The sequence below is a fragment of the Trachurus trachurus genome (genome assembly GCF_905171665.1).
Source record: "Trachurus trachurus genome assembly, chromosome: 8".
NCBI classification, from domain to species: Eukaryota; Metazoa; Chordata; class Actinopteri; order Carangiformes; family Carangidae; genus Trachurus; species Trachurus trachurus.
In genome coordinates this window covers 12,412,058-12,435,059 of record NC_139905.1, presented here as the reverse complement: position 1 = coordinate 12,435,059, position 23,002 = coordinate 12,412,058, and the positions used below count along the sequence as shown (strand labels likewise).

The window sequence follows — 23,002 nt, the reverse complement described above, 5'->3', positions numbered from 1 at the left end:
TTATTTTATACACTGCTCATCAAAGCAGCACTGGTTGTTGTGAGTGAAATAAGGTTGAAGACACTGCAACAAATATCTTAAAATATCAAATAGTGTCTTTGTCTTACCTCCATCTCCATCCGTCCCATCCCCATGACATCATATTTGAGGATAATGGGCACAGGGTCGGTGCGTCCTGAAGGAAAAGAGACAGAGAGAGGACCAGGTGAGTTTTTGAGACGGGGACAGGGGGCCAGCTCGGAGACAGCCTGCTTTTAGAGCATAGGGTGCTGGGGTTAGAGAATTTTGCCTTGAAGTGCAAAGAGACCAGAAAGCTACAGTGAACCAAACACCAGCCATTCTCACAGCTTACTGCAGCCACCAAGTAAAGTAAAAGTACAGATGAATTTATCCTTCCTGTCACATTTGACCTGGCTGCGGATTTGCATTTTGAACGAGTCAAATTAGCCGCACTATTTATCGTTGTATTCCTAATGGATTAAATGAAGTCGAGGGCATCCGGGCTGTTCAGCTTAGATAAAAGTTTGACTGTCAGCTCTAACTCAATGTGTTTCTGTATCTTTTTCGTGTTGTTATGCTGCCCACTAACCCTCCTCCACCCGTTCGTTGCTGCAGTCCTGTTAAACTAGAATCCCAAGTTTATCAAGGACGCTACAGCTCGAGTGTGTGGTGGCGAGAGAGAGGGAGCGTGTGTATGTGTGAAGGAGTTGCAACAGGCCTGCGCAGCTGCTGCCACTGCTCACTACGCGCCACTGCGACATCCTCCATGAGGGGAACAAAGCCTCCCAATATTAGCTAAGGCCGATTGCATCATCTTGTTCTGAACTGTCAGCAGGCTGGCTGACCCTTGCAAGCCCCTCGCACTGTTCTCAGGTCCAAATCTGTTCCCTTGTCCCAGGCCCCCTTCCTCATCAAGACTGAAAGCTGAAAGGTTATTTTCCTTTGTCTACTTAAGCCATATTATGTAAGCTGTGAAAAGAGCTAGATCAGAAGGAAATTAACTGTAGAAAAAAAAAAAAAACCAAAGACAACCAAAAGAAAAAAACAAAACAGAATGAAACATTAAAGATATAAAATATATAAAAATCAAAACTACTTTGGAGATTGACACAGAATTGCTTAATCCACTCATAATCAGCCAAACAAAGCAGAGAGAAAGACAGTAAAAATTAAAATAGGACACAAGCACTGAACTACAGCAGAGTGACGTCACAGGCCAGGTATCGCCATGGTGACAGTGCAAGGGATGGGGATACTTACCTGGTAAAACATGGGTATGGGGAGGAGGAGAAGGAAGGGGAGGACAGACAGACAGATAGACAGGGGAGTCTCAAAAAAAAAAAAAAGAGGCATAAAGAGAATTTGGACTAGTCTGCTGCTCCTGTTGCCAGCCAGATACAATAATCCATCTTACTGATAGTGATTATCAATTCGGTTTGGTTTCAGTTTTTTTTCCTCCCACATTTTCAAGTTAGGTTTTCGGGTTTTCATGAATCAATTTTCTATGTATACCATTGGGCATATGGAATAATAACTACAAGCATCGGGGCTGTTGTGGTTTTAAATTTTTTTTTTTTATCAATTTGACTCAAGAATTAAGGACTTTCTCAAATAGCAGGAAGGCTAATGCTGTACATTTGCCAATGTCCTCCTGCCAAAGTAATATTTCGAGCCAAAAAAAAAAAAACAGCCCCGCAGACTAAATGTATAATGTATTAATTTTTTATGCATTCGAAGGCTTTTAGCTTTTCTTAAAATATTAATTTATTCATTTATATGGGGGCTACTTCCTGTCATATTCTTACCTTCCTGGGCGGAGAAGGGTAAGAATTTTAACATTTTGAGGTAAATATCGGTGTCATTCCTAAGCCTTCCTTAGAAATTGTAATCATCACAGCCCAATGACATATTAATTCTGAAATCATAGATGCATGGGCATTGTAACATATAGTGGCCTGCCTGGACTCTCAGTCCCACTGCAGTGTCTGTCAGCTGGGAGCGCAGGCTGCAACTGAAAAACCCAACTGATGGCATGATTATTACTGAGGGCCATGATCCGCAAAGCCAGTGAGATAAGAGGACTGATTGTGTGATATCGAGATCATAAGACCGTCTACTGATAGACATGTGTGTTCGTGCTGTTTGCCCAACAGCGATAGGGAAGTGAAACCAAAAACAGGGTTTGGTCTGTTAGCCAGCCACTGCAGTGGTCTGCCTGAACTCAGAGTCACAAGCCGGGGCCCAGAATTAAAGATTAATGAACAATTACAAGTCATCCCAAACTATCACCAATCTTTAAAAAACACAGTGACAATACTTCCACATTACCCATTCCAGTGGAAAAGAAAGGGACCAGACAAAAACAATGTGCATCTAAATCACGGGGTGTGAATCACAAGGTTTAAAAAAACTGAAAACAAACAAAATGACAATGTTCTAAGAGTAATACATATGCATGATAATATACAAGCAGCAGAATGAGGACTAATACAGAAAGATTTGAAAGCCTATGTAGCATTGGTGCTCTGATGAGAGGAAAACAAAAAAAATGGAAGAAATTAAAACGAAAAAAAAAACAAAAAAAACAATTCAATTGGGGGATAAAATAACATTTACCACTAAGTTTACCATCAGCACAACATGGGCAGGATCAAATCGCTGTAAAAAAGAAACACCAATTGGTTAAGCAGGAAGATTGAGGCACATAGAGAAGGGAAGGTGGGGTTGGGAGTGTGGTTGTGGGGTTAAGGGGGGTTCATTACCAGAGGGGCATCAGTGTTGTCACCCCCCACCCCCCTCGTCCCTTCACTCAGGGCTAGGTGCTTACAGGGATTTCCTCTCACCACTCTCTCCCAACCACTGGTCCCAGTCCCCAGGGCCCCTAACCTGGCATCATCTCGCTCTCTCAACCACAGTTTGCCCCACGGCTACCAAACTACCACCCTTTACAAAGTGCAGCAAAAGTCCTGTATTAGTAATAAACCTAACAATCCACTTTTTTTTTTTTTTGCCTCATCTGTGGGACCATTACTAATACTAAACCCCCGATCAGATGAGTATTTTAGGAGGAGCTGTAGTGGGTGAGGGAACGATTAAAAATAATAACTACCTGGTGGTTTATCAACTGGTGACAGGTAAAGGAAGAAAGGAGACTTATATAAATAATCATGAATCAAAACTAACTTCTTACTTTTTTTTTTTTGCAAAGTCTAAGTCTGAGATGACAGATGCCTCTAGGGACGACCACCATTTTCCCCCATTGAGCTTTTTTGCCTCGCAGACGCTTGTCAGCCCAGTTAGCAAATCTCCCTGAGATTCTTTCATTTCCTCGCTAGCTATACAGCCGGCAAGCTAGTTTTGGGGATGTGCTTAACCCCGAGAACACGTGAACACATGACACACATAAAATGTACCTGAGGAAAAGAGCCAGCAAGGCTTTAAGCAGTGCTTAGAGCAGGTTTTTACCAAACAGCAGTTCTGCTTTTGTTTTTTGGGTTTTTTTTTTAAATCAAAGTACGCTAAAGAAATGTGAACTGTGCACCTGTCTGGGTTGTTGCATGTCGCTCTTTTCATGTGAAATTAGTAGTTCAGTGTGCTACCTCCAACACTGCTTAAAGCCCCAGGTGAGTGTGACAGTTTGAGGCAGGCAGGAGTGCACCTCTGGGACAAACATGCTGTGCAGGAGGAGCAAAGAAAACAGGGGGAGGATGGGAGCGTGTAACCATGGGGACAGAGATATTCGGGGTGTAGAAGGGTGGTGAGGTTTTCCCTGTAAGTTGACTCTATAGCCCGGTCAGTAACATACACACACACACACACACGCACACAAACACACATACATATCTCAGTCCCACGTAATGACAATACACATACACACACGTTTCACAAGTTTGGAGGTAGAAACAGGCAAACAAGCAGAGGAGGGGGGAAAACTTGTCTACTCTGCAAGCCATTCAAAGTCTGAGCCGTGGTTACAGCCAATCAGATACCCGACAGCAGCCACGGACACTCAAAGAGGAAAAAAAAATCTAAATACATGAAGATGATGATTTCTAAAAGGGATGTGATGGAATCATGGCTTCCTAAATCTACCTCAATTTTCAAATGGATTTTTGCTCTTTTGTTCAAATCGAAGCACTTTTTTACTCTCGAGCAGATTGAAATAAAGGTTAAGTGATTATGAAGCAAAGAGGAGGAAGCTGACAGAGGCCATTAGCCTACGGTACACTGTAAAAGGGGTGTTACATTGAGGTCAACTGCCGAGTGGGAGAAAGAAAACACACCCACTCACACGCACGCACACACACACACACACACACACACACACATACTGACATACAGAGGGGATCCAACAAACCTTACCTAAAAAGGGGCAAAAAGGACAAAAGAAGAATAAGAACAAAGTCAATACAGTGAAAAACTTAAAAAAGGGGACACAATGCTTTCACTTCAAAATTCAGAAACCGTTCTCTTCTGGCAAGGAGGACAGGAAATGAGAGTAAGATTGTAATGATTATCCAGCAGACTTCAATGAGATGCAAGGGGTGCGATTGTGTTGTGAGCCTACTCCTAAGTGCATTAGCAAATCTGAACTGAGACAGTGGGCTCGCCTCGCTCTACAACACTGGGCCATTAATTCCTACACAACAACTGGACACACTTTGCCGCAGTCTCATCTGCCCACAAAGCAGGATGCTTATGTAACCACCCATCAGTGGTGCCAGCGGCAAAAACAAGAGCACAGTCAGCTCCTGCAACTTGTTCTCTCAGCCACACAAAGCACACATCCTTATCACATCAAATAGATCGCGATTCACGCTGTTCAAGGACAGATTGGAAATTTAAAAAAAACGACGATGGACGTGCGCTAAAAAACTAAGCTCTGCTTTTTTTTTTCTGTTGTGTTGTGAAGTCTCCGTGCAGCACTTGTCAGGCTGCCCAGAGTGAGACAGCTCCGTGATCTACTCTGGTCCCTGGCCATGGTCAGGCTGAGAATACCTATGAGATGACACGAGGAAGCAAGGCCATATATGTGCATGAATCAGACGACACAGCTTAACGACCGGTCATCAGATCTGCAAAGCTCACCGATACACGCACACAACAACATTTCAACGTCCAATACCTTATACTTAAGATTTTTAAAAAAGCGCGGCTGAAGTTGTTGAATTGACCCCTTTTCCGCTTCTAGGTTGTCGGTCTTACTTCTCGGACAGAGGACACACACACACACACACACACACACAACTGCAAGGAGCCGAGCACATGCACAGGCGCAGCGCTCTGAAAGACGTCACAGCAGGAACGGGGCTGAAAATTAGGGGGTGCTGTCAGTGTTTACATCAATGCCGCTGTTTACATAAATACTTGTGTCGACTGCAGTGTCATTTGACCCGCGTGTGAATGCTGCTGATCGTAGTCTTTTCCATTGCTGACAAAAGCCCGAATTTTTATGTTTGACCAGTGGAAAATAGGCTGAAGTGTGGAGAGCAGATATGAGTGAAGATACGAGTGGTTTACAAAAAAACAACTGCCTCTCGACTGTTTCCTCACTGCGGCAAATCTGACACCAAAGTGACATCGAAGACCACAGTAAAACATCTCAACATTGCAACAAAAAAAGGGGGGGCTATGCTACATCTTCTTCTCTATCCTCAAATATTCAACATTACAGTCATTACCTGGTAAAACAGATGCAAACGCAGCTTGAAGTCTCAGCAGCTTAAACCTCAGGGGGTTTTATCACCACCTGAAAGATCATATTCAGAACTATGCTTGGGTCAACAAGTCAATTCAAGAGTCCTCCTATAAATATATCTTTCACTTTCTGTTGTCAGACAACTGTGAAAATGTGACAATCTCACACAGGCAGAAAATCATTGACTTGATGGAGGCAATTTCCATTATCTAACTATGCGGCGGCCGACAAATTCAGTTAAGCAGCACAAGTCTGAACACAGACATCTTGGCTTCTTTTAATATAAATTGTGAAATTCTTGACTCACTTTGCCAGTTTTGCACAGGCCCTTATATGTTAGTGTGAGGCTATAACTTGTCCAAAGTTTGGGTGTGTGCTGGAAACTCTGTTTAAAATAATGAGTGGTGTTTCTCGTTAAAATGCTGATATTGAGCACAGATGTTACTGCTGAGTTTACAGGGGAGAGCAATGCACTTGAGCAAGAGTTGCAATCGAGCAACAAATAGAGACAAAGAGGTCAGAAATGAGTGCATGAAGAGTTATATAAATGGAACAGGTAGATCTGCTGTTAAAGTGGGATGGACCAGGAGGACAGAAGAAGACGTGGTGGCGGAGCTAGACGAGACTAAATGCCAGAAATGATGTGGAAAAACAAGCTCTTAGCAGACTGCGAGGACTCCATCAGCTTGCCAGCGATGACATCACTCGTCAACAATGCTACACATCATCCTCTTTGGACAGAGCACAGGCAAAGGGTGAGGCTGTGAAGGGAGAGTTAAGAAAGTAAAAATGATGGAGAGAATGAAGATATTGATGATGGGAGAGGGGAAAGCGGGTGAAGAAGGAACAGGAAGAAGCACGGTGGAAACATGCCAGGCCTCTGCACCACTGCCTCTGAGCCAATGAGCACAGCAGGGTTGAGCTAATGAGGTGCTGACGTTGGCCAAGAAGACCAACCCACACACTCACTCAGCTCCGTTCAGCCGGCTGCCTCTTAAAAGCAAGTCAATATCGACTGGGCCATTCAATCACAGTTGTCTCTCCAGAAAGTGAAGCAGCTTTCTGGCAGCAAGCCCCGCGCACGTTGTACTGAATCCATTCAATGTGGAGCGCATTTGGAGCGTTTAATTGTACATCTTTCACTCCACTCAAAAGGCGACAACAATGCTCAATCTTAAACCAGAAGAGAGAAACCGACACAATGTTACACAGATCCTCCCCGAGAGCGCTGCTGTCTGTCACACAGACTGTCGATAACTGCGTAGAGAGAAACGATCCGATGAGATTCAGTGAGCGATTCGGACTGGGGCTGTGGTGGTGAAGGAGTCTGTTGTTGAAGTTAACAGCAACACAAAGAAACATGATCCAGGAAGTCCAGTTGGAGTAGGAGATAAATACATTTACAGGCCTAGCAGATGCCAAAATGTTGCCCAATGGGATTTTTACAGCTGTGGAAAGTTATCCCCAACTATTTGTTGGGATGATCGCACAGTAGGTAAATAATAGAAATGTGTTCATGTTACAAAGTGTATACAGGGATGTGCAGTTGACTGCATTTAATGGCCAATGCAACACTTTTCCAGATGACATTACATTGGAGCAAAAGTTGAATGTGCTTTAAATGTTCTGTCCGAGCCGGTTCGCTGGCCCCTGACGCTACTGTAACTAACCTGAGCTAACGTATGTTTTAATGTGGCCTTAGACTGGCACTGCAGGTCTAGAAATACCGCAGGACAGATTGTGAACCTCTCGTGTACCTTTGTTTTGGATTGGGTCCAATTTCGTGATACCACAAGGACCAGGTCTGAAAATATAAATGTAATTGCCCCGGACAAAGAACAGACTCGTATTTACCCTATTAGTTCAAGTGCTTCACATTCCTACAGTGACAACGCGGACACGTTGGTGTTTCCAGAGTCAGGCACATGCCCTTCATTATGTGCATCACTGCCCAGAAGGAAAATAAACACCAATGTTTCAAAAAGGAAACATTTATCTATAAACACAACAATTTAAGCCGATCAAAGAGGAGTGCATCTGGAGAAGGTAAGAGATCAAGGTAATCTAAAGGTAAATAAACAAACTGGCACAACAGCAAATTATAAAGTTCAGAACCACTGTTTCTGGAAGCTGAAGGATAAAACAACTCCACGTGAACATAAAATGTAGCCGATTATACTGTGATTTGGAGGAGAAAACGCCCACTTTAATCTGAACTGCTACTGAAGTGAACACTTTGCTTCCATCCCCCATCGCCAAGGGTCCCTGCTCTCTGGCTTATTCCTTTACAAGGCTCCCAGGATTTTCTTTCCCTGCTCCTGAAGTTCGAGGGAACAGCAGCGTGAGAGCGACAGGAACAACTACAGTGATGTTTGTGTAAATAAAAAAATCAATTTTACCCCATAACAGACACAAAGGAAGAGGTCAGAGAGAGGATATGAAGAGAAAAGAAAAGTTGCTAGTACCAAAACAAAAAACAAACAAAGAAACAAAAAAAAACACCCCTGGAAATATGAGGGGAAAGAAAATGGCATAACAATAGTGGGCCAGTTGCACCAGCATACATTGAACATTTCTGTACAGAAGACTGAGTCCTTACCCTGCATGGTTTTGCCAAGGCCTTGCCCCAACTTCCAGCCATGTTTCTGAAGCAGCCGGTGTCCGATGTTATCCTAGTAGAGAGAACAGAGGAGAAAAAAACCAAAAATATTCCAATAATAAGAGGAGCTTTTCCCCGTGGGCATGAATCAAAAAACAAACAAAACAAAAACAAAATAAAAAACACTCAGATCACACCATCATCATCAGCACAACCACCACCACCATCACCATTATCATTATCGTCATCCACATCACCTACAGCGTGTAACATCAGTGTCTTCCAGCACAAGGAGTGGTAGTTGGGGGGTGGGGTTGGGGGAGGAGGGGAGATAGAGGGTAGGAGACTGCGAGGAAGGATAGGTTTTTCCACTATGATGAATACATGAGGCTATGTGTAGCCTGTAAAACACAGGATATCCTCCTAAAGTGGGAGTTCAGTTTTAAAAAAAAACTGTAAGAAATTGGGCATTAGCATTTCTATTATTATTATTTTTTTTTTTTGGAGGGGGAGGGGGGTGATAAAGATAGCACATCAAGTCACATCCACTAACTGAGAAGTTAAAGAGGAGGAGGAAGGACAGGGCAATATATGTATCACACGCATACATATATGAACCACTACAGAGCAAGATCTTAGTACACAAAGAAAAGTGACACAAAACAGGTATGGAAATCTTGCATTAACAAAACGAAGACCAGAAACTCCAAGCTTGCTGTGTTCCGTAAACCATGACAAGGGGAGCACCATGAAACATACGCAGCTGTCACAAAAAAATAATATATATATATATATATAAAAATAGCAAGAGGAAGAGACAGAAGTGGAGCTATTGGGCCTTGGATTACCATTACAAGGCCCAGGGTGGACAGAATAAGCACGTGTGAGGGGGGATATGTGGGTGTGCAGGTGAAGAGAGGGAGACATTGTGTGCATGTAGCCCCGTTAGATATACTAGAAATAACTGTTGTGCTGTTCTTGGACAACTCCTGCGTCTCTGGTTGGTTATCAATGGTCTGGTCCCAGCCACGATCACACTTTTGATTTGAAACCATGAAATGTTGTTATTGTTCGCATCTCAAAGTTATACACTAGATGGCCCTTACAACCTTCAAGGTAGTTTTTACCTCACATGACACATAAAAATGGACCCCCAAAAGTGTGCGACTGCTTGAGACCATCTGCTTGATTTATCTTTTTTTTTTTTTTTTTTTAACACTTTCCTTTACTTTCCATGCATGTGAAAGCTATAACAGACACACATCACAACTAACTATGTGTGGACAAGACCTGGCGACTGATAATGAATCAAAGAGGCTCGAGAGGAGTGCAGGAACAAACATAACAGGAATTCCTAGCACACTGTGGGGCCCAATGTGCATGTCTGAGACTGTTATATCACTAGTGTGGGTCAGCAAGAAAATAAAAAAACATTAAGTGAAATGCAAGACCGTCCCACCACTACACACTACAGTACATCCTCAAGCACAAATAAACAGGAAACAATGAGATTTCTTATTAAAAGCAGTGGGTTGTTTTTTTTCTGTTGTGATTATAACTATTCCAAGCTTGTCTAACATTCACCAGAGTGCTGCATTCTACCAAAAAACATACAAACCAAACAAAAAGGATATTTATAATCACAGAGATTGACATCAACTTTCACAAACAGAAAGTGAAGGGGTTGGAACAAAACAAAAACAAAAAAAAACAGCATGCAGCTTTTTGTTAAAGTGTTTTTTAACAAAAAGGATCGTCGGTGTTAGTAGCGCACTGTGAATGGTACACATACAGAGGGGTGGGGCGGGCTGGGGGTGGTTGTTGTGGTGGTGGGGTGGGGGGTGTTGGGATGGGGTTAACGAAACTCCAACTGTGTTAGTGTCAGGTGGATCAGGCACAGAGAGGGAGGTGATGGCTCAACAGGGCTCAATTAGTTCTCTTTGACAAAAGAGGTGGTCAGGACGGGGAGGGGATGGGAGGGGGGGCAGAACAGAGCAGGCTGAGCCATGGTGAAGGTGAGTTTTCTAGGGTGGTGGAGGTGAGCTGGGCTTATATGGGTTAGTGCATGTGAAGGGGAGTGGTAGTCACACACACAGCACACACTGCATCTCCGCCCATAAGGTCTTAATTAGGATAATTCATTTGACTATCATTTTTTTGTTTTGTTTTTTTCTTCTTCCCTCAATGCCTCAGTGTTCCAGAGCCAACTGTTGCCTTCCTTTGCCCCTTTCACATTTCTTGAAGGGAAAAATACGACGTCAGCTGAGCAAACACGACCAAAAACATCTGGCTGGCCCGATGTTTGTCTCTATTAATACCCATGAGAGCGAGAGGGGCTAAATTGCCTCACTTCCTGTTTCTGAGAGTTTGGTATTTTTTTCCCCCTCCATTTCATGGATGTTTGGGCTGGACGACTGTCACATCCCTTCCGCCGTTAGATAAGATAAGAGAGGAATCTGTTTCTGGGCCTCTTATGGTGGGAAGAGACAGAGAGATCAAGTCATTACTAGGACACTGGAGGCTGCATTATCATTCCATCAGTGATGTATAGTTTGTCCCTACACAGCGGTTTCTGGACATGTCCTAGGATTGATTGATTAATTAATTAGAAGCTGTGTAGTGTGGATGGGCAAGTGTTTTCTCCTGCCTGGTGGACAGGACAACATGTCCCCTGACTTCACTGTAAGAAGAAACACTGCAGAATCTGCTGCAGTGAAGAATGCCTCCCCTCCCACCGACATTGGGCATGCTTCTGTCCCTTACTGCAGTGTAACTGTGGTGCAACAACACTAGTCTCTGCACATGAACATTTAGATTAATTCGGAGCTGACGTCTAATGCTTTGGAGCAAGGAGGGGGGAATAAAATGCATCTGAGAAATGCTCTTGCTCAGCTTCAACACAATTACAGTTAGCTGACCTGGTTCTCTTTCAGAGGTCCGACCAAGCGAAACATAAACCCTGTGCAGGCTCAGGGAACATAAGCCCTAACTTAAATTAAAACATGTTTCCTCTTACAAATCTCTCACATTTTCAGTTCCATGTCTGTGTAATCTGAAAACAAAATAAAAACAGGAAGGAAGGGCAGGGTTGGATGAGGCACCAGTTGCAACTGCTAAAGAGATCAGTTCAAAATGGGCTCAGGAAAGGTCAGAGGGCGGAGATGAGGCGCAGACTGCATGTTGAACAACAGATGAGTGCACCAAAAGAATAGACAGACAGACGGATGAAAGCAACGACGGCGAGTCCAACAGCAGTGCAAGTGGAGTGAAGGCATTTCCATACGAACCTGGCTTTAAAATACTGGGCTGTCAAAAAAACAGTCACACGTGACACAACGTAAGAAACCGGCCAAACGCTTTCAACTGCAATTCTGCTAGCTTTCTCTAGATCTTAAAAATGCAAATCTCTCTCTCTCTGATTTTAAACAAACATAATACTGTATACAAACAGAAAAGGTAGGCATGTCAATAAATCCACCAACTGACTGTTAATACAGGAGAAAAGAAAAAATAGAAAATGTTATCCAAACAAAAGAGTTCTACAAGAAGGGGTGTTTTTTTTTTTTTTTAAAGAGTGCATTGTGCTGTCAGCGGCACAGTGCATGGCAAAAGATGTGGGTAAGGGGAAGTGATATGCAGGGGACCCCACCTAGAGACCTCAGAGTATTTACAGCATGTGTTAGTTCAATCTATACAGTCATTTATATATGTACAGTATGGGTGTGTCACCGAGTACCGTAGATTAAAAAAAAACTGGTGGAGATTACTAAAGAGGATGTAACATGAAGCAGGCGTCCATCTTAGTTACTAAAACTAAACCAACGGACGCCAGCTCAGAGGTTTAGCAGCACGTTTTAAAGAGAAGACCGAGACGAGACTCTTTAGGGATCCGTCTCGCAAAAAGTGGGCCGCTGCAGTTACTCATCATCCTTTCTCATGTCCCAGAGGAATGTCTTCTGGCAAGGAGCTGGTAGTGGACGGGCTCTGCTGTCTGCTGCTGCTGCTGCTCATAAACTCTTGCAAGCTCCCTTGTGTTTGATGCTCTGTACATTCCTGCTCCGCCTCAGCTACTGTAGGTGTAACTAAATGGAAACAACTGTCTCTGAGCATCAAAAGGCAGATGACTGAAACAGAAAGATCCTACTTCCGCAGAAACTGTGTCAGATTTATTGTGCGGGGGATTAAAGATTTTTATCAAACCAAGTGTGTGGGGGACCTGACAGAAAAGCATTAAGGTTCAATTAGGATGATTTAAGTATACAAATGTAAAATACATACTTACCTCTGGCAAGCAAAAGCTTAGCAAAGTTAAGTAAAGACACAAAGATTCAAGAACTGGTTTAGAGACAAATGAAGAGTTCATTTGCAAAAGCAGACAAGTGCCATTTTGAAAAAAAGGTTGTAATTATTCTTTGCATAGTGATGTTTTCAATAATACTTTATTTTTTTGAGATATGTCTGTTTTGTTACATCTCAAAGTCACTGAACTTTGGTTTGACTGATATCACCTTATGTAAATAAAAAATAAAAAATGAAGATCCTAGAATTGTATAAAAACAGAGTTATCTGCTTTTGCAAATGAACTCTTCAAATGTTTTTTCTGATATTTCTGTGGTTTGATTTTCTGTGGTTAATTTAACTCTAAACATTTGAAGGGCCTTAGCAAAGACCTTTAACTCATTACTCACCGAGATAAGACTGTTAATATGAAAATATAGGGGTCAAAACATGAGAAGGTTTGGGGTTTGACCTTTTCCTTATGTTCTTCTTCACATCTATGTGGCAGAAGTCTAGCTGTTAACAGGGACAAACAGCTGTGTCAAGTATGGGCCGACTACAATGCCAAAATTTACACACTTCATAGCTCAGTAACAGCTGATACGCCGACACCTAAAATGTCCCCCTTTGTTTTTAGTTCCACTTGATATAACCAACTCCTGCTGGGCTTCAGTAGCTGTATTAGAGATTAATATGAATCATTCCCACTTGAAAAACAAGAAATGAATCTTCCTGTAGCCTGTGAACATGTGTTTCTCATCTGTTATGTGTGCTTTCTGTGGCTCTGAGGCTGCCCGCTGCATATCACTCTGGGACGGGGGTCAGGTAAGGAGAAGAGGGAGAAGGGGAAGGTTTGAGGGACTGGAGGTGGGGCAGGAAACGTGGGAGGAATGAGTCTGGGGAGGGAAAACTGTAGTAGTGATTAGGACAGAGTGTGGAGAGGAAATAGTACTGAATGCTACCAAGTTAACACATGCAATGCAAAAACAATGTTAGAGAGAATGAGCAAAAGATCAAAGGGGGAAAGAGAGAAAGAGAAAAAAGATCCCAATAAAGTACCACAGACCTCTAGCTGCCTATAGATCACACACAATAAGTGGCAGGTGAGGGGCTCCGAGAGGCTGGGCCGAAGCATTCACCAACAGCTCCAACATGTAACACGTGTGGACAACTGCCACATAGCCTCCCACCTTAGAGGTTGCACTAAGGAGGCAGGGGCACTCCTGTTTTCCTACTGGTCTATCTCACATTATATGTTAATCCGTGTGTTTTATTATGTAAAACTAAATATTCAGAATTATTTCATATGTAAATCCTGCTTGAAAGTTTACTGCACAGATTTTGAGGTTAAGCCAGAATAGATTAACTTTGACCTGTACATATTTCTATATTTTCCCTTTTTGAAAAAGGAAGATGAACTGTTATGTTTCTGTATTTTCTATTATAGTGATTAACATCCTAACATCATTTTTAATGTTCGGCTGCCTGATGAATACAAAAATCTGCCACCTTACTTCTTCTAAGGGAGAAAACACCAGGTGTGCAAGCAGTACTATTGGTGACTAAGTGATAGTCGACGGCACCTCGGATGTGGCCGTTTTTCCACGGATGTGTGAAGAACTGTGTGATGCTGCGGCGCGGTCCTCAGCGCCCCTCCACAAATAATAGCGCAGGAGCTAAAAAAGAGCCACTCAAGCCGGGTGAGCAGGCCACCTCTCTCCCTTCCTCCTCTCCCTCCCCACCACCCACACACAGTGGGCCGTGCATGTGAGAAAGTGCGTCAGACCTAAAACTCGACCAGGATGAATTTTAATGTTCACGGTTCACTGGATTCTCCCTATGAACACATGTTCAGACTACGGATATAATCTCACTGTGTGATACATAAGGAAAGCATATGGAAATGGTGTTTTTAGCTTTCTGTAAGAAACATGGAAATTAGGGATGACCTAAAAACCACACAAGATCGAGAGCTGATAATATTTAGAATTTGCATTCAGTGGAATAAATATGTAAAAAGCTGTTGGGTCTCATTAAATTTGTCCTGTAGAAAAATTAATGTTTTGCATATGCCTTTTATGATCTTAGTTGTTAGGCCATTTTATCTATGATACCAAGAGTCATATACAGTACTTACAGTGTACACTTTATCATGTCTTTTTAGGAAAAACTGCCTTTTTCTGTGCTGGTTATATATATATTTATGCTCAGTACATCTGCCGCAGACTGAAAAAGACAAGGTTCAGAGAAGGTCGTTCTTTTGATCTGCATCTGGCTGCTGAATGGATCTGATTGGCCAACAAGGTGCATTCATGACGCTGAGGAGAGGTGACCCACTGTGGAGGTAAGAGGAGTTTCGGGCCTGCTCACCACGATGCTTCAGAGACGGAGGAGGGGATGGAGAAAAGTGGGAAAGACAGAATGAAAAGAGCTGCCTGCGCTATTATTGATGTGCCTCTTCAGCGAAAAATGCAGTCCCAGTTGCACAAGCACCATGCCAGCACAGAATGACAGAGGGTACTGTACACCGAATCACTGTGTAGTAGGGAGGGAGCGAGAGAGAAAACAGAGGTTGAGAGAGAAGAGAGAAAAGATGTAAAGAGTGTGACAGTAGTGAAACAGAAAGAGAGAGATAGAGAGTGAGAAAGAGAGAGAGATAGTCAGAGAAGCGTTACAAGGACCCTAAAGATAGGAGTAAGAAAGCAGAGCGTGCAAATACAAACCGGGTCATTGCTGCTTAGCTAATAGGGGCCAATTCGCTGCAGGAGAGAAATGTCGAACACCCCAAGTTGTGTACAATAAGATAACTGTCCTATAGACACAAACACTATAAACTAACACATGAATTCTAAAGCTACATAGACACACACTCACTCAAGCACAAATGTACCCATTCACACCATCTAATGTGTGCTCTCTTGTACACTAAATGAAGTGGAATAAGCACTGCCTTTGTTTTTGTTTTTTGGAGCCACTAAAAAAAATTAAACCAGCTTTATAACTGTAAACTAACTAATTAGGCTGTTTTTAACTCCAAATTCAAGTGAGATTATATTGTTTGTCCTTGTTCACTGTGATTAGAAAGAGACTGAATATTTATTTATAAGACAGATCTTTAGTTTATCATACTGTAGGAAAATAAGAAAGCTCCAGCTGAATCTAATAACCAAGATAAAAAATCTGGTCATTACCAAACATGGATTTTCCATTTGAATGAATTTATAAAATGTGTGCAGTGTGCACAAACAGCTCATGTATTTAGACAACAGCCATTAACGTCAGTGCTTTATCCACCTCATGATTTCAGAGTCGTCTCATCTCAGTGCTAAGATGACTAACAAATGACTAATGGGAGACTCATACAAAAAATCAAACTTTTATCTGTAAGCTCTACAAATAGACAAGAAAAGATCTAGCATATGTATAAATATTTTAACTGTCACACAGGAAATGGAATAGGCAGAGGACATGGGAGGTGGAGGGGATGGGGAGGGGGGCTTTAAGGGAATTAATAGACATGAGACAAGTGATTCTACAGGTTACGTGGCAAGTGTGTTCAAGAAAACACTGGATGCATCTACATGGACAGAATGAATGGAGTAAAAAAAGGTGTGGTTCTTATTCCTCCCTGGACCAATCATATCCACTCTCACAGCTGGTCCAATGGTTCAGGATGATGGATGTGGCCTTACCGATTCGATGGGCTTGTCCAAGGATGCCTGCTCCAGCTCCAACTGGCCCTCTTCATACTGGTCAAAGTGATTCCCACCCTGAGGGACACACATTTCAGAAACACATCAGAGCATTGGCTTAAATGACTGGCAGTACTACAACCTGTTGACTAACAGATGAGTAATCTGCAACTTTTGTGATGGTTGTTTCATCAGTCCTTTTCCTAGATTTTTTACAAAGGAAATGTTTCATTTTTGAGTTACAAATATGACGATTGCTCTCTGCAGGGAGGCCTGCCAGCTGCCTGTCATTTGCAATGAATAATGCTAATTCATACTGAGTAATAGCAGCTAGACCATGCCATATTTCCAACATGTAATTGCATGTTTGCAGTGACACAACAGACAGAATGATAAAAACATGTTACAACTGGAAATGTGTGACTGTGTTTGTCCCTTTACTTCTGTCATAACTAATCCTGTTTTTTCTGTCATCTACAATTTAGTTAGTATTGTAACCAAATTTCAGCAAGGGAACATTTTTTAAAGCCACAGTTGAAAATGTACTTGACATGGTTGCTTTCTCTTCCTTTATTTCTTGGTACGTGTATTCCAGCGGTGACAGCAGAGGGAGGATGCCCTCGGGCTATTTGTAGTCTGAATTTGGAGCAAAACTTTACATGTACAAACTGAGCATTTATGTCCATGCCCTGGGTGGGACAGAGCAGAGGCGGTGAGTAACTGGCCTGCTACCTCGACCAAAAGGAGTGTGTTTATAGAGCTGTTTCTGCTCGGAGACAGATGGCTTCCTCTCCTCTGCAGCAGAGGAGAGATGAAGGTCATGTTTGTGGGTCTGTTTTCTCCTGACCTTCACACTAGTAGAAAACTGAAAAGATACCAGAAATAGTCCGTGCTGTTTTAATATTAACTAGCAGCTTGCTTGCAGCTACTGGTATTATTAGGGCATGTGTTGGCAACAAAATCTGAATTAACATATTATGACACACAGGGGTTTATTTATGTCTCGGGTTGAAACATGAACAGCAGGATATTTACTTTGCTTTCTCTGCACTTTGCAGCATTTTCTGATTATTCTGTTGAACGCCGGCGATGCAAACATTCCTGTAAAAACACAATGGTTACATGCCGGGTCGGGCCACGCAAGAGGCTTTACCCACCACCACATTCTCTGGGGAATCTGGTTTTGCAGAGATAAGCAACTGCTCAAATCGGCCCCACAATAATGAGGTGATTTGATGCCACACTGGCAGTCATTAATTCAGATGAAACAGGCCCCTGCATCAGCATGAATGAAGGCAGGGATTATGAGGAGAGGAGATGCCGGGGAAGAGCAGAGGATTTCTTATGAGCAAATCAATGCCCCCCCCTCTCTCTTGTCTCTGCCTCATGGCTCTATGCTCAGACCACTTAATGTGCTATCAGCAGCACAGCCCCCCCCCATACCACAATAACTTCACTTATTTTCTTGCTTGCCCCCCCTCATGGTGCATGGAAATGATCTTTGCTCTGACCTCTGTTCTGCATTAAACTGTAAATTTCCATCTGTGTGACAACTGCGAGGTGGACGCTTCACCCCCCCCCCCCCCCTCCCTCCTCCCACCCCCCATTAGGAAATGGGAGAGCTGCTGCTGGCACACTGTGTGGATGCTCATAAATTTCCTGGTGCGTTTCTGCAGCTCAGGATTAGCCACATGCTACAACTCCAACACCGATGTAAATCAAGAGAGCTGTTGGACTGGTTTGCGCTGTAGATATTAGGTAGTCCATCTGTGGGTGTTTTCTGCACCGTGTTGCTTGGCAGCGAGCTTCAAGTCCATGGAGTGAGTGAGAAACTTTCTGAATACTGAGCATATGAATGCCCTCACCGCAGATCTCACACACAGAGCCTCCACTGTGCTAAGCTGGAGCTGCCCTCAACAGACTCATTCAGACCACACACACCAATTCACCTCTCACTGACAAAATAGGAGAATACCGAGTTCCCACTGGGCACCAACACTGTGGGTGTAAAGGACAAAACACAAACCATTTTACAAACTGCTCCTTCTATACATGTTTTAACTTGTCATGGGTGGCAATTGCAACAGCGGTTAACTAATTCACCACAGCCTTGCTGCAGCAAATAGTGGGCTACTTCTAAACCAAACAGCATGACATAGCCTATATTCAATTCAGCAAAACATCTAGGCTATTTTCTTTTACAATGACACCACTGTGACTCTATATGCAATAAACCAAAATGCCCTCAGCCCAAGCCAAAAAGGCATCACCGGCAGCATCACTGTCAGAAACGCTTCCTTTATTTTTAGTGGGACAGAAATGATAAAACAAAATGTTGTTATCAAATATAAGGAAGAGGGGGACTAAATAAACAGAGGAAGTCAGGCACTTCCCTCTGGGTTTGTATTTAAATTACTCACCCGCGACCTTAATCTGACCTGACCATCACTGTTGTTAAAGCAGCTCTCCACTACTTCCTTCACTACTCCCCAAAACAAAGCGCAAACAGTCACACTGATGACGGATAGTGAGGATTAAGAGCGGATACATTTAATATCCAGATATTAAGTGATTGCATTCTTAAGGTTTATACAGAATAATATACATTCATTTCACACAGATTCAGACTATTGAGTAATGACAACACATTGCCTGAAAAGCCACACCAGACCCCATGTTAACTCAAAATTATTTGTTTACGGCTAGTTTTATTCGATAAATCCACTATATATATTACTGCAAATATTGTGCGATAACTTATTTTGACACATTAACTTGTATTGGACCACATGTGCAGCAGAATGACGCCAAAGGTTCAGGTGTCTCTGTTGGCAATCATCCACTCTGCGGAAGCGTCCCTGAACCCGACACTAAATCACAATTACAATCATCGATGCTACATGAAGTTTCATTTTTAGAGGCAGTTGGTAGATTAGCCAAAAATGATTTCATGTCAAGATGAAGGAAATTCCCTTGAATTAAAAACCTGTTAGGTGGCTAAAAAACAAGGATGGATACAAAGCATGCCTTATGCCGGTTAAAGCAGAGGTATTACGATATCATCTGAGGAATTCAAGGAAATTACCTTTGATGAATGACACGATGTTTTAAGCGAGAAACAAACTCTAGTAACAAACTGCAAATATGGATCAAGTTTATTTTTATAGTCTTGCCAGGAACAATGTGTTTGGTTTTTTTTCTGGGTGTGGTCATAGATCGCAGATAGACAAGTGAAAAACAAACGGCTCATAGATGGGTTGTGACATTCAGCAACTCAGCTCTGGCACCAGTGTTACAATCCCGACCTGAAATAATGTTATTGTCACAAAAGTGAGTAATCCATGTGCAATGGTGACATAATTATTAGTACAACTTGTGAACATACGTAACATCTTACGAATGCAGCATAATAACAACATCTTTTAAAATCCTAATAGTTTCAAATGAAGGACCCATGTTCAATTTTAAGTATAAACAATTATTTCATCACCATTTAACCAGGTAATTGTTTTAAAGATGATTTATATCCATTAACAGGCAAGTTAAAACTTAATACCCACAATGCCTTATTCAAATGACTAACATCCCACAATTCAAATATTAATCTTAAAATCCTCTTTGTCAAAGAAAAACATAAAATTTTCACATCTGAAGAGCTGATTGGCAATAACTGATGTCAAATTTCGCTTAAACAATAATGTGATAATCGAAATTAAAATGAAATGTCTGTTTCAAGCAATTGCTTGCTCGACAAATCTTCCCAGCTCAGGGGCTGTTTTTGTGTTCACAGAGCACCTGACTATGGTGTTACGACAGTCTTAAAAATGTGAACTTTTCCTCTGACTTGCGTTTAATAATAAACAAAATCAAGGCGTAGTAAATCACACGGGAAACATCAAGCAATACAGAAAGATAGATCACAAAATGTATGCTGATTTTAGAGGGGGAAAATATAGCAAAATGAGCGACAAGGACATGTTTGTTTATCTTAAAAAAACACTCGTCACACAGTTGTGCAGTATTTTAGCTAGTGGGGAGTTAACCTAGATTATTAGGGGTTAATTTCACGCAATACAGCCACAAGTAGGTCAACATATAGCCGCCTGGGTTAATTTAAACGTGCTAACTAGCTGCGGTGGTCGCACTGTAGTTGTCAAAATGATACAGCCGTTTCTACCCAATGCATTTACACGTTAGCTACGTGCTAACTAGCTAGCCACCTAGCTAGCTATTCATCGGTAGCATATGTCGATAAATATCCAGTATACCCAAGGTCACTAACGAGCTAATTGGACTTCAGTGCCTATTTAGCTGTTGCTCATTTGATAATATATATTGTTGTTAGCGATGTTACACCCCATACGATATGATAGGTGTCCAATATAGCACGCAAACACTGAGGGAAGTTAAATTCAAAAGAACCGCAGCGCACTAGCGTTAGCTCCGTTAGCTTGCAGTGCTAGCGAGCGACATCTGCACCGAAATGCACGATGCCGTTTGGACTATAATGTATCCACTGTCCAACTGCGTTGACGTCCGTATATGCATGTGTAAAGGAGCACCCCGGCTGTATTTTCTTTTTTTAAAAAGCTGTGCAAATATCCTGTTGTTTAACGTGGTGCATTACCTGGAAATCACGCTCTTCGTTGAACCTAGAAAATCTGTCGGCCATTTTCTCTGAACACAGCAGCGGCAGCAGCAGCAGCGGCGGCTTCTCTGCTCGCTCAGTCCGTGTCCGTCCGACAGAAACGCGCTGTCTGCTGCGCTGCTGCTGGTGCTGGTGGTGGTGGTGGTGGTGATGCGCACTCCGCAACCAATTCACTCTCTGTGAACTGACATCTCACTAACACTTTCCACCAGGATGTTATAATGTTGCCCATGGGAATTCAGTTCAGCCATGGTAATGATGCAGTTTTCTATCATTTATGTTTACAGTCTTGATCTATTGATAGACCGTATAGATAAGATGTAATGTAAGTGCGTGTAACAAGAGTGGCCAAAACAGGCAACTGCTCGGTCCCCCCAGATCTTTAGGGGCCCAAAACGAACATATGTCAGCTCCTTTGTTCATTTGTTTATTTGCAATTTGGTCTTTATGACAAATTCCTTATAATTGTTATTATTATTATCATTAGCCTATAGCCTATTATTATTATTATTATTAGACAGCAACTACTCTGTGTACGGATTGATTGATTGATTGATTGATTGATTGATTGATTGATTGATTGATTGATTGATTATATTAAAAAACTGCATAAATACATTTTGGATCAGACCTCAAACCCTGCCCGCCATCACCATTAATTGTGCCAGGTGAGTGGTCCCAACCAAGCCCTGAATCCTGCACAGACTTAATTTAAAAAAAATACATAAAATAAAACTACTTTACTTGCTGGATTGTTTTTGCCCCTGCAGCTTTTCCTGTTCTTGTGGCATACTGTGTAATTTGGACTTCTGCTCAGTGCACCTTTATGTAATGGTTTATCCAACTCTGCAGACACACAAATGCTTTCAAATAAACATTTAGCCTACATTTCAAGAGTAAATGAGTGAAAGCTCCTCTTGAGCTTGTTTTGTTTGAATAAAACACCTCTGTTGTTGTTGTTTACCTGTAAATTCCCTCGGCTTTAGTTCTCACATGTCAAAACAAGAAGACATCCAGAGATTTTACATGGAACTGAAAAAGAGGAAATTATTAGATGATTTAACGTCCTCTTTGACACACACAGGCTACCACAGACATTACAGCACATTTCTGCAGAAGAGACCTATGGTAATCTAAGAAACTGACATTTACTTTTGTTCAGAATTTATCAAACAAATCCAGGTGATGATAATTGCTTAATGACATGATGACTTCATGAAAAGTTGTGCAGTGTCAACAATTGGCAAACACTCATTCCCTACTCATAAACTACAGCATAATAGGAACATTCGTGTTTATGACCAATGTTCAGATTATGTAAGACATTAATATTTATGAAGTGATATTTTCAGTGGTTTATGTAATAATAGATAATTATCATCTCTCTGAGTGCACCTCAGAGAGAGGATACCTACATATTAATCAGAGTAACAGTGTGTGCAGCCTTCAGTCTGTAGTTTATGACTCCATCTTGTGGTTGTTTTGTTTCAGTGCAAAGGTGTTTTGATCTCTGCAGGTGAAATGTCTAAAGAGAAAAAGCAACACTCAAGATATTCAAAGGAAGAAAAATAACTAACAAGAAAAAACAAATAAAGAATCAAATAATGGCTATAATTTGGTCACTAAGGTACTATTGAGAAGATCAAATTAAAAAGAAACGGCATGCTACATAGCTTCTGATTTGGCCTTTAAACACATGTCCTTTGACTGGATAAACTGGGCTAAAGTACTATTGATTATTCATTGTAACAGTGGAAACAATGCCAGTCATACCTAGGTAATGTGTTATTATCAATAAAATATTACAGTAATAATATAATGACCATTTATTGCAGCGGCAGATCTGGATCCTCCTGTTCCAAAACAGAGATACCTGCTGAATGAGGACAGGTCAAATGTCGAGTAAAAGGGGGATGGATCAGGACTCACCTGGGCCATCCCTAACTATAAGCCTTATTAAAGAGGACAGTTTTAAACTTGATCTCGTAGAGAAGGAGTCTGTCTCTTGAACCTGGTCACCCATGAGATAGATAGCAGCGTCTCTAACCCATCATAGAAACTTTACAAACCACAAGACCTGCATGTTG

At 42.0% G+C, this 23,002-nt stretch overlaps 1 protein-coding gene across 11 annotated transcripts in view; it reads right to left on the bottom strand.

The window, feature by feature from the left end:
• Positions 1-21,062, bottom strand: part of gpatch8 (G patch domain containing 8) — a 28,498-nt gene extending 7,436 nt beyond the window's left edge. For 2 of the 11 annotated variants that reach the window (XM_083976745.1, XM_083976748.1), the window contains exons 1-4: positions 20,895-21,062; positions 16,268-16,345; positions 8,298-8,370; positions 108-175 (exon numbers count right to left, since the gene is read on the bottom strand). In XM_083976745.1, coding sequence (XP_083832871.1) covers positions 108-175; positions 8,298-8,370; positions 16,268-16,345; positions 20,895-20,939 — 264 coding nt within the window. In that variant the 5' untranslated portion in view covers positions 20,940-21,062. Of the gene's footprint in view, positions 1-107; positions 11,604-15,298; positions 15,335-16,267; positions 16,346-20,894 lie in introns of those variants that run through there. The other 9 variants (XM_083976755.1, XM_083976746.1, XM_083976754.1 and 6 more) reach the window with 9 other exon arrangements.
• Between the last annotated feature and the right edge of the window lie 1,940 nt (positions 21,063-23,002).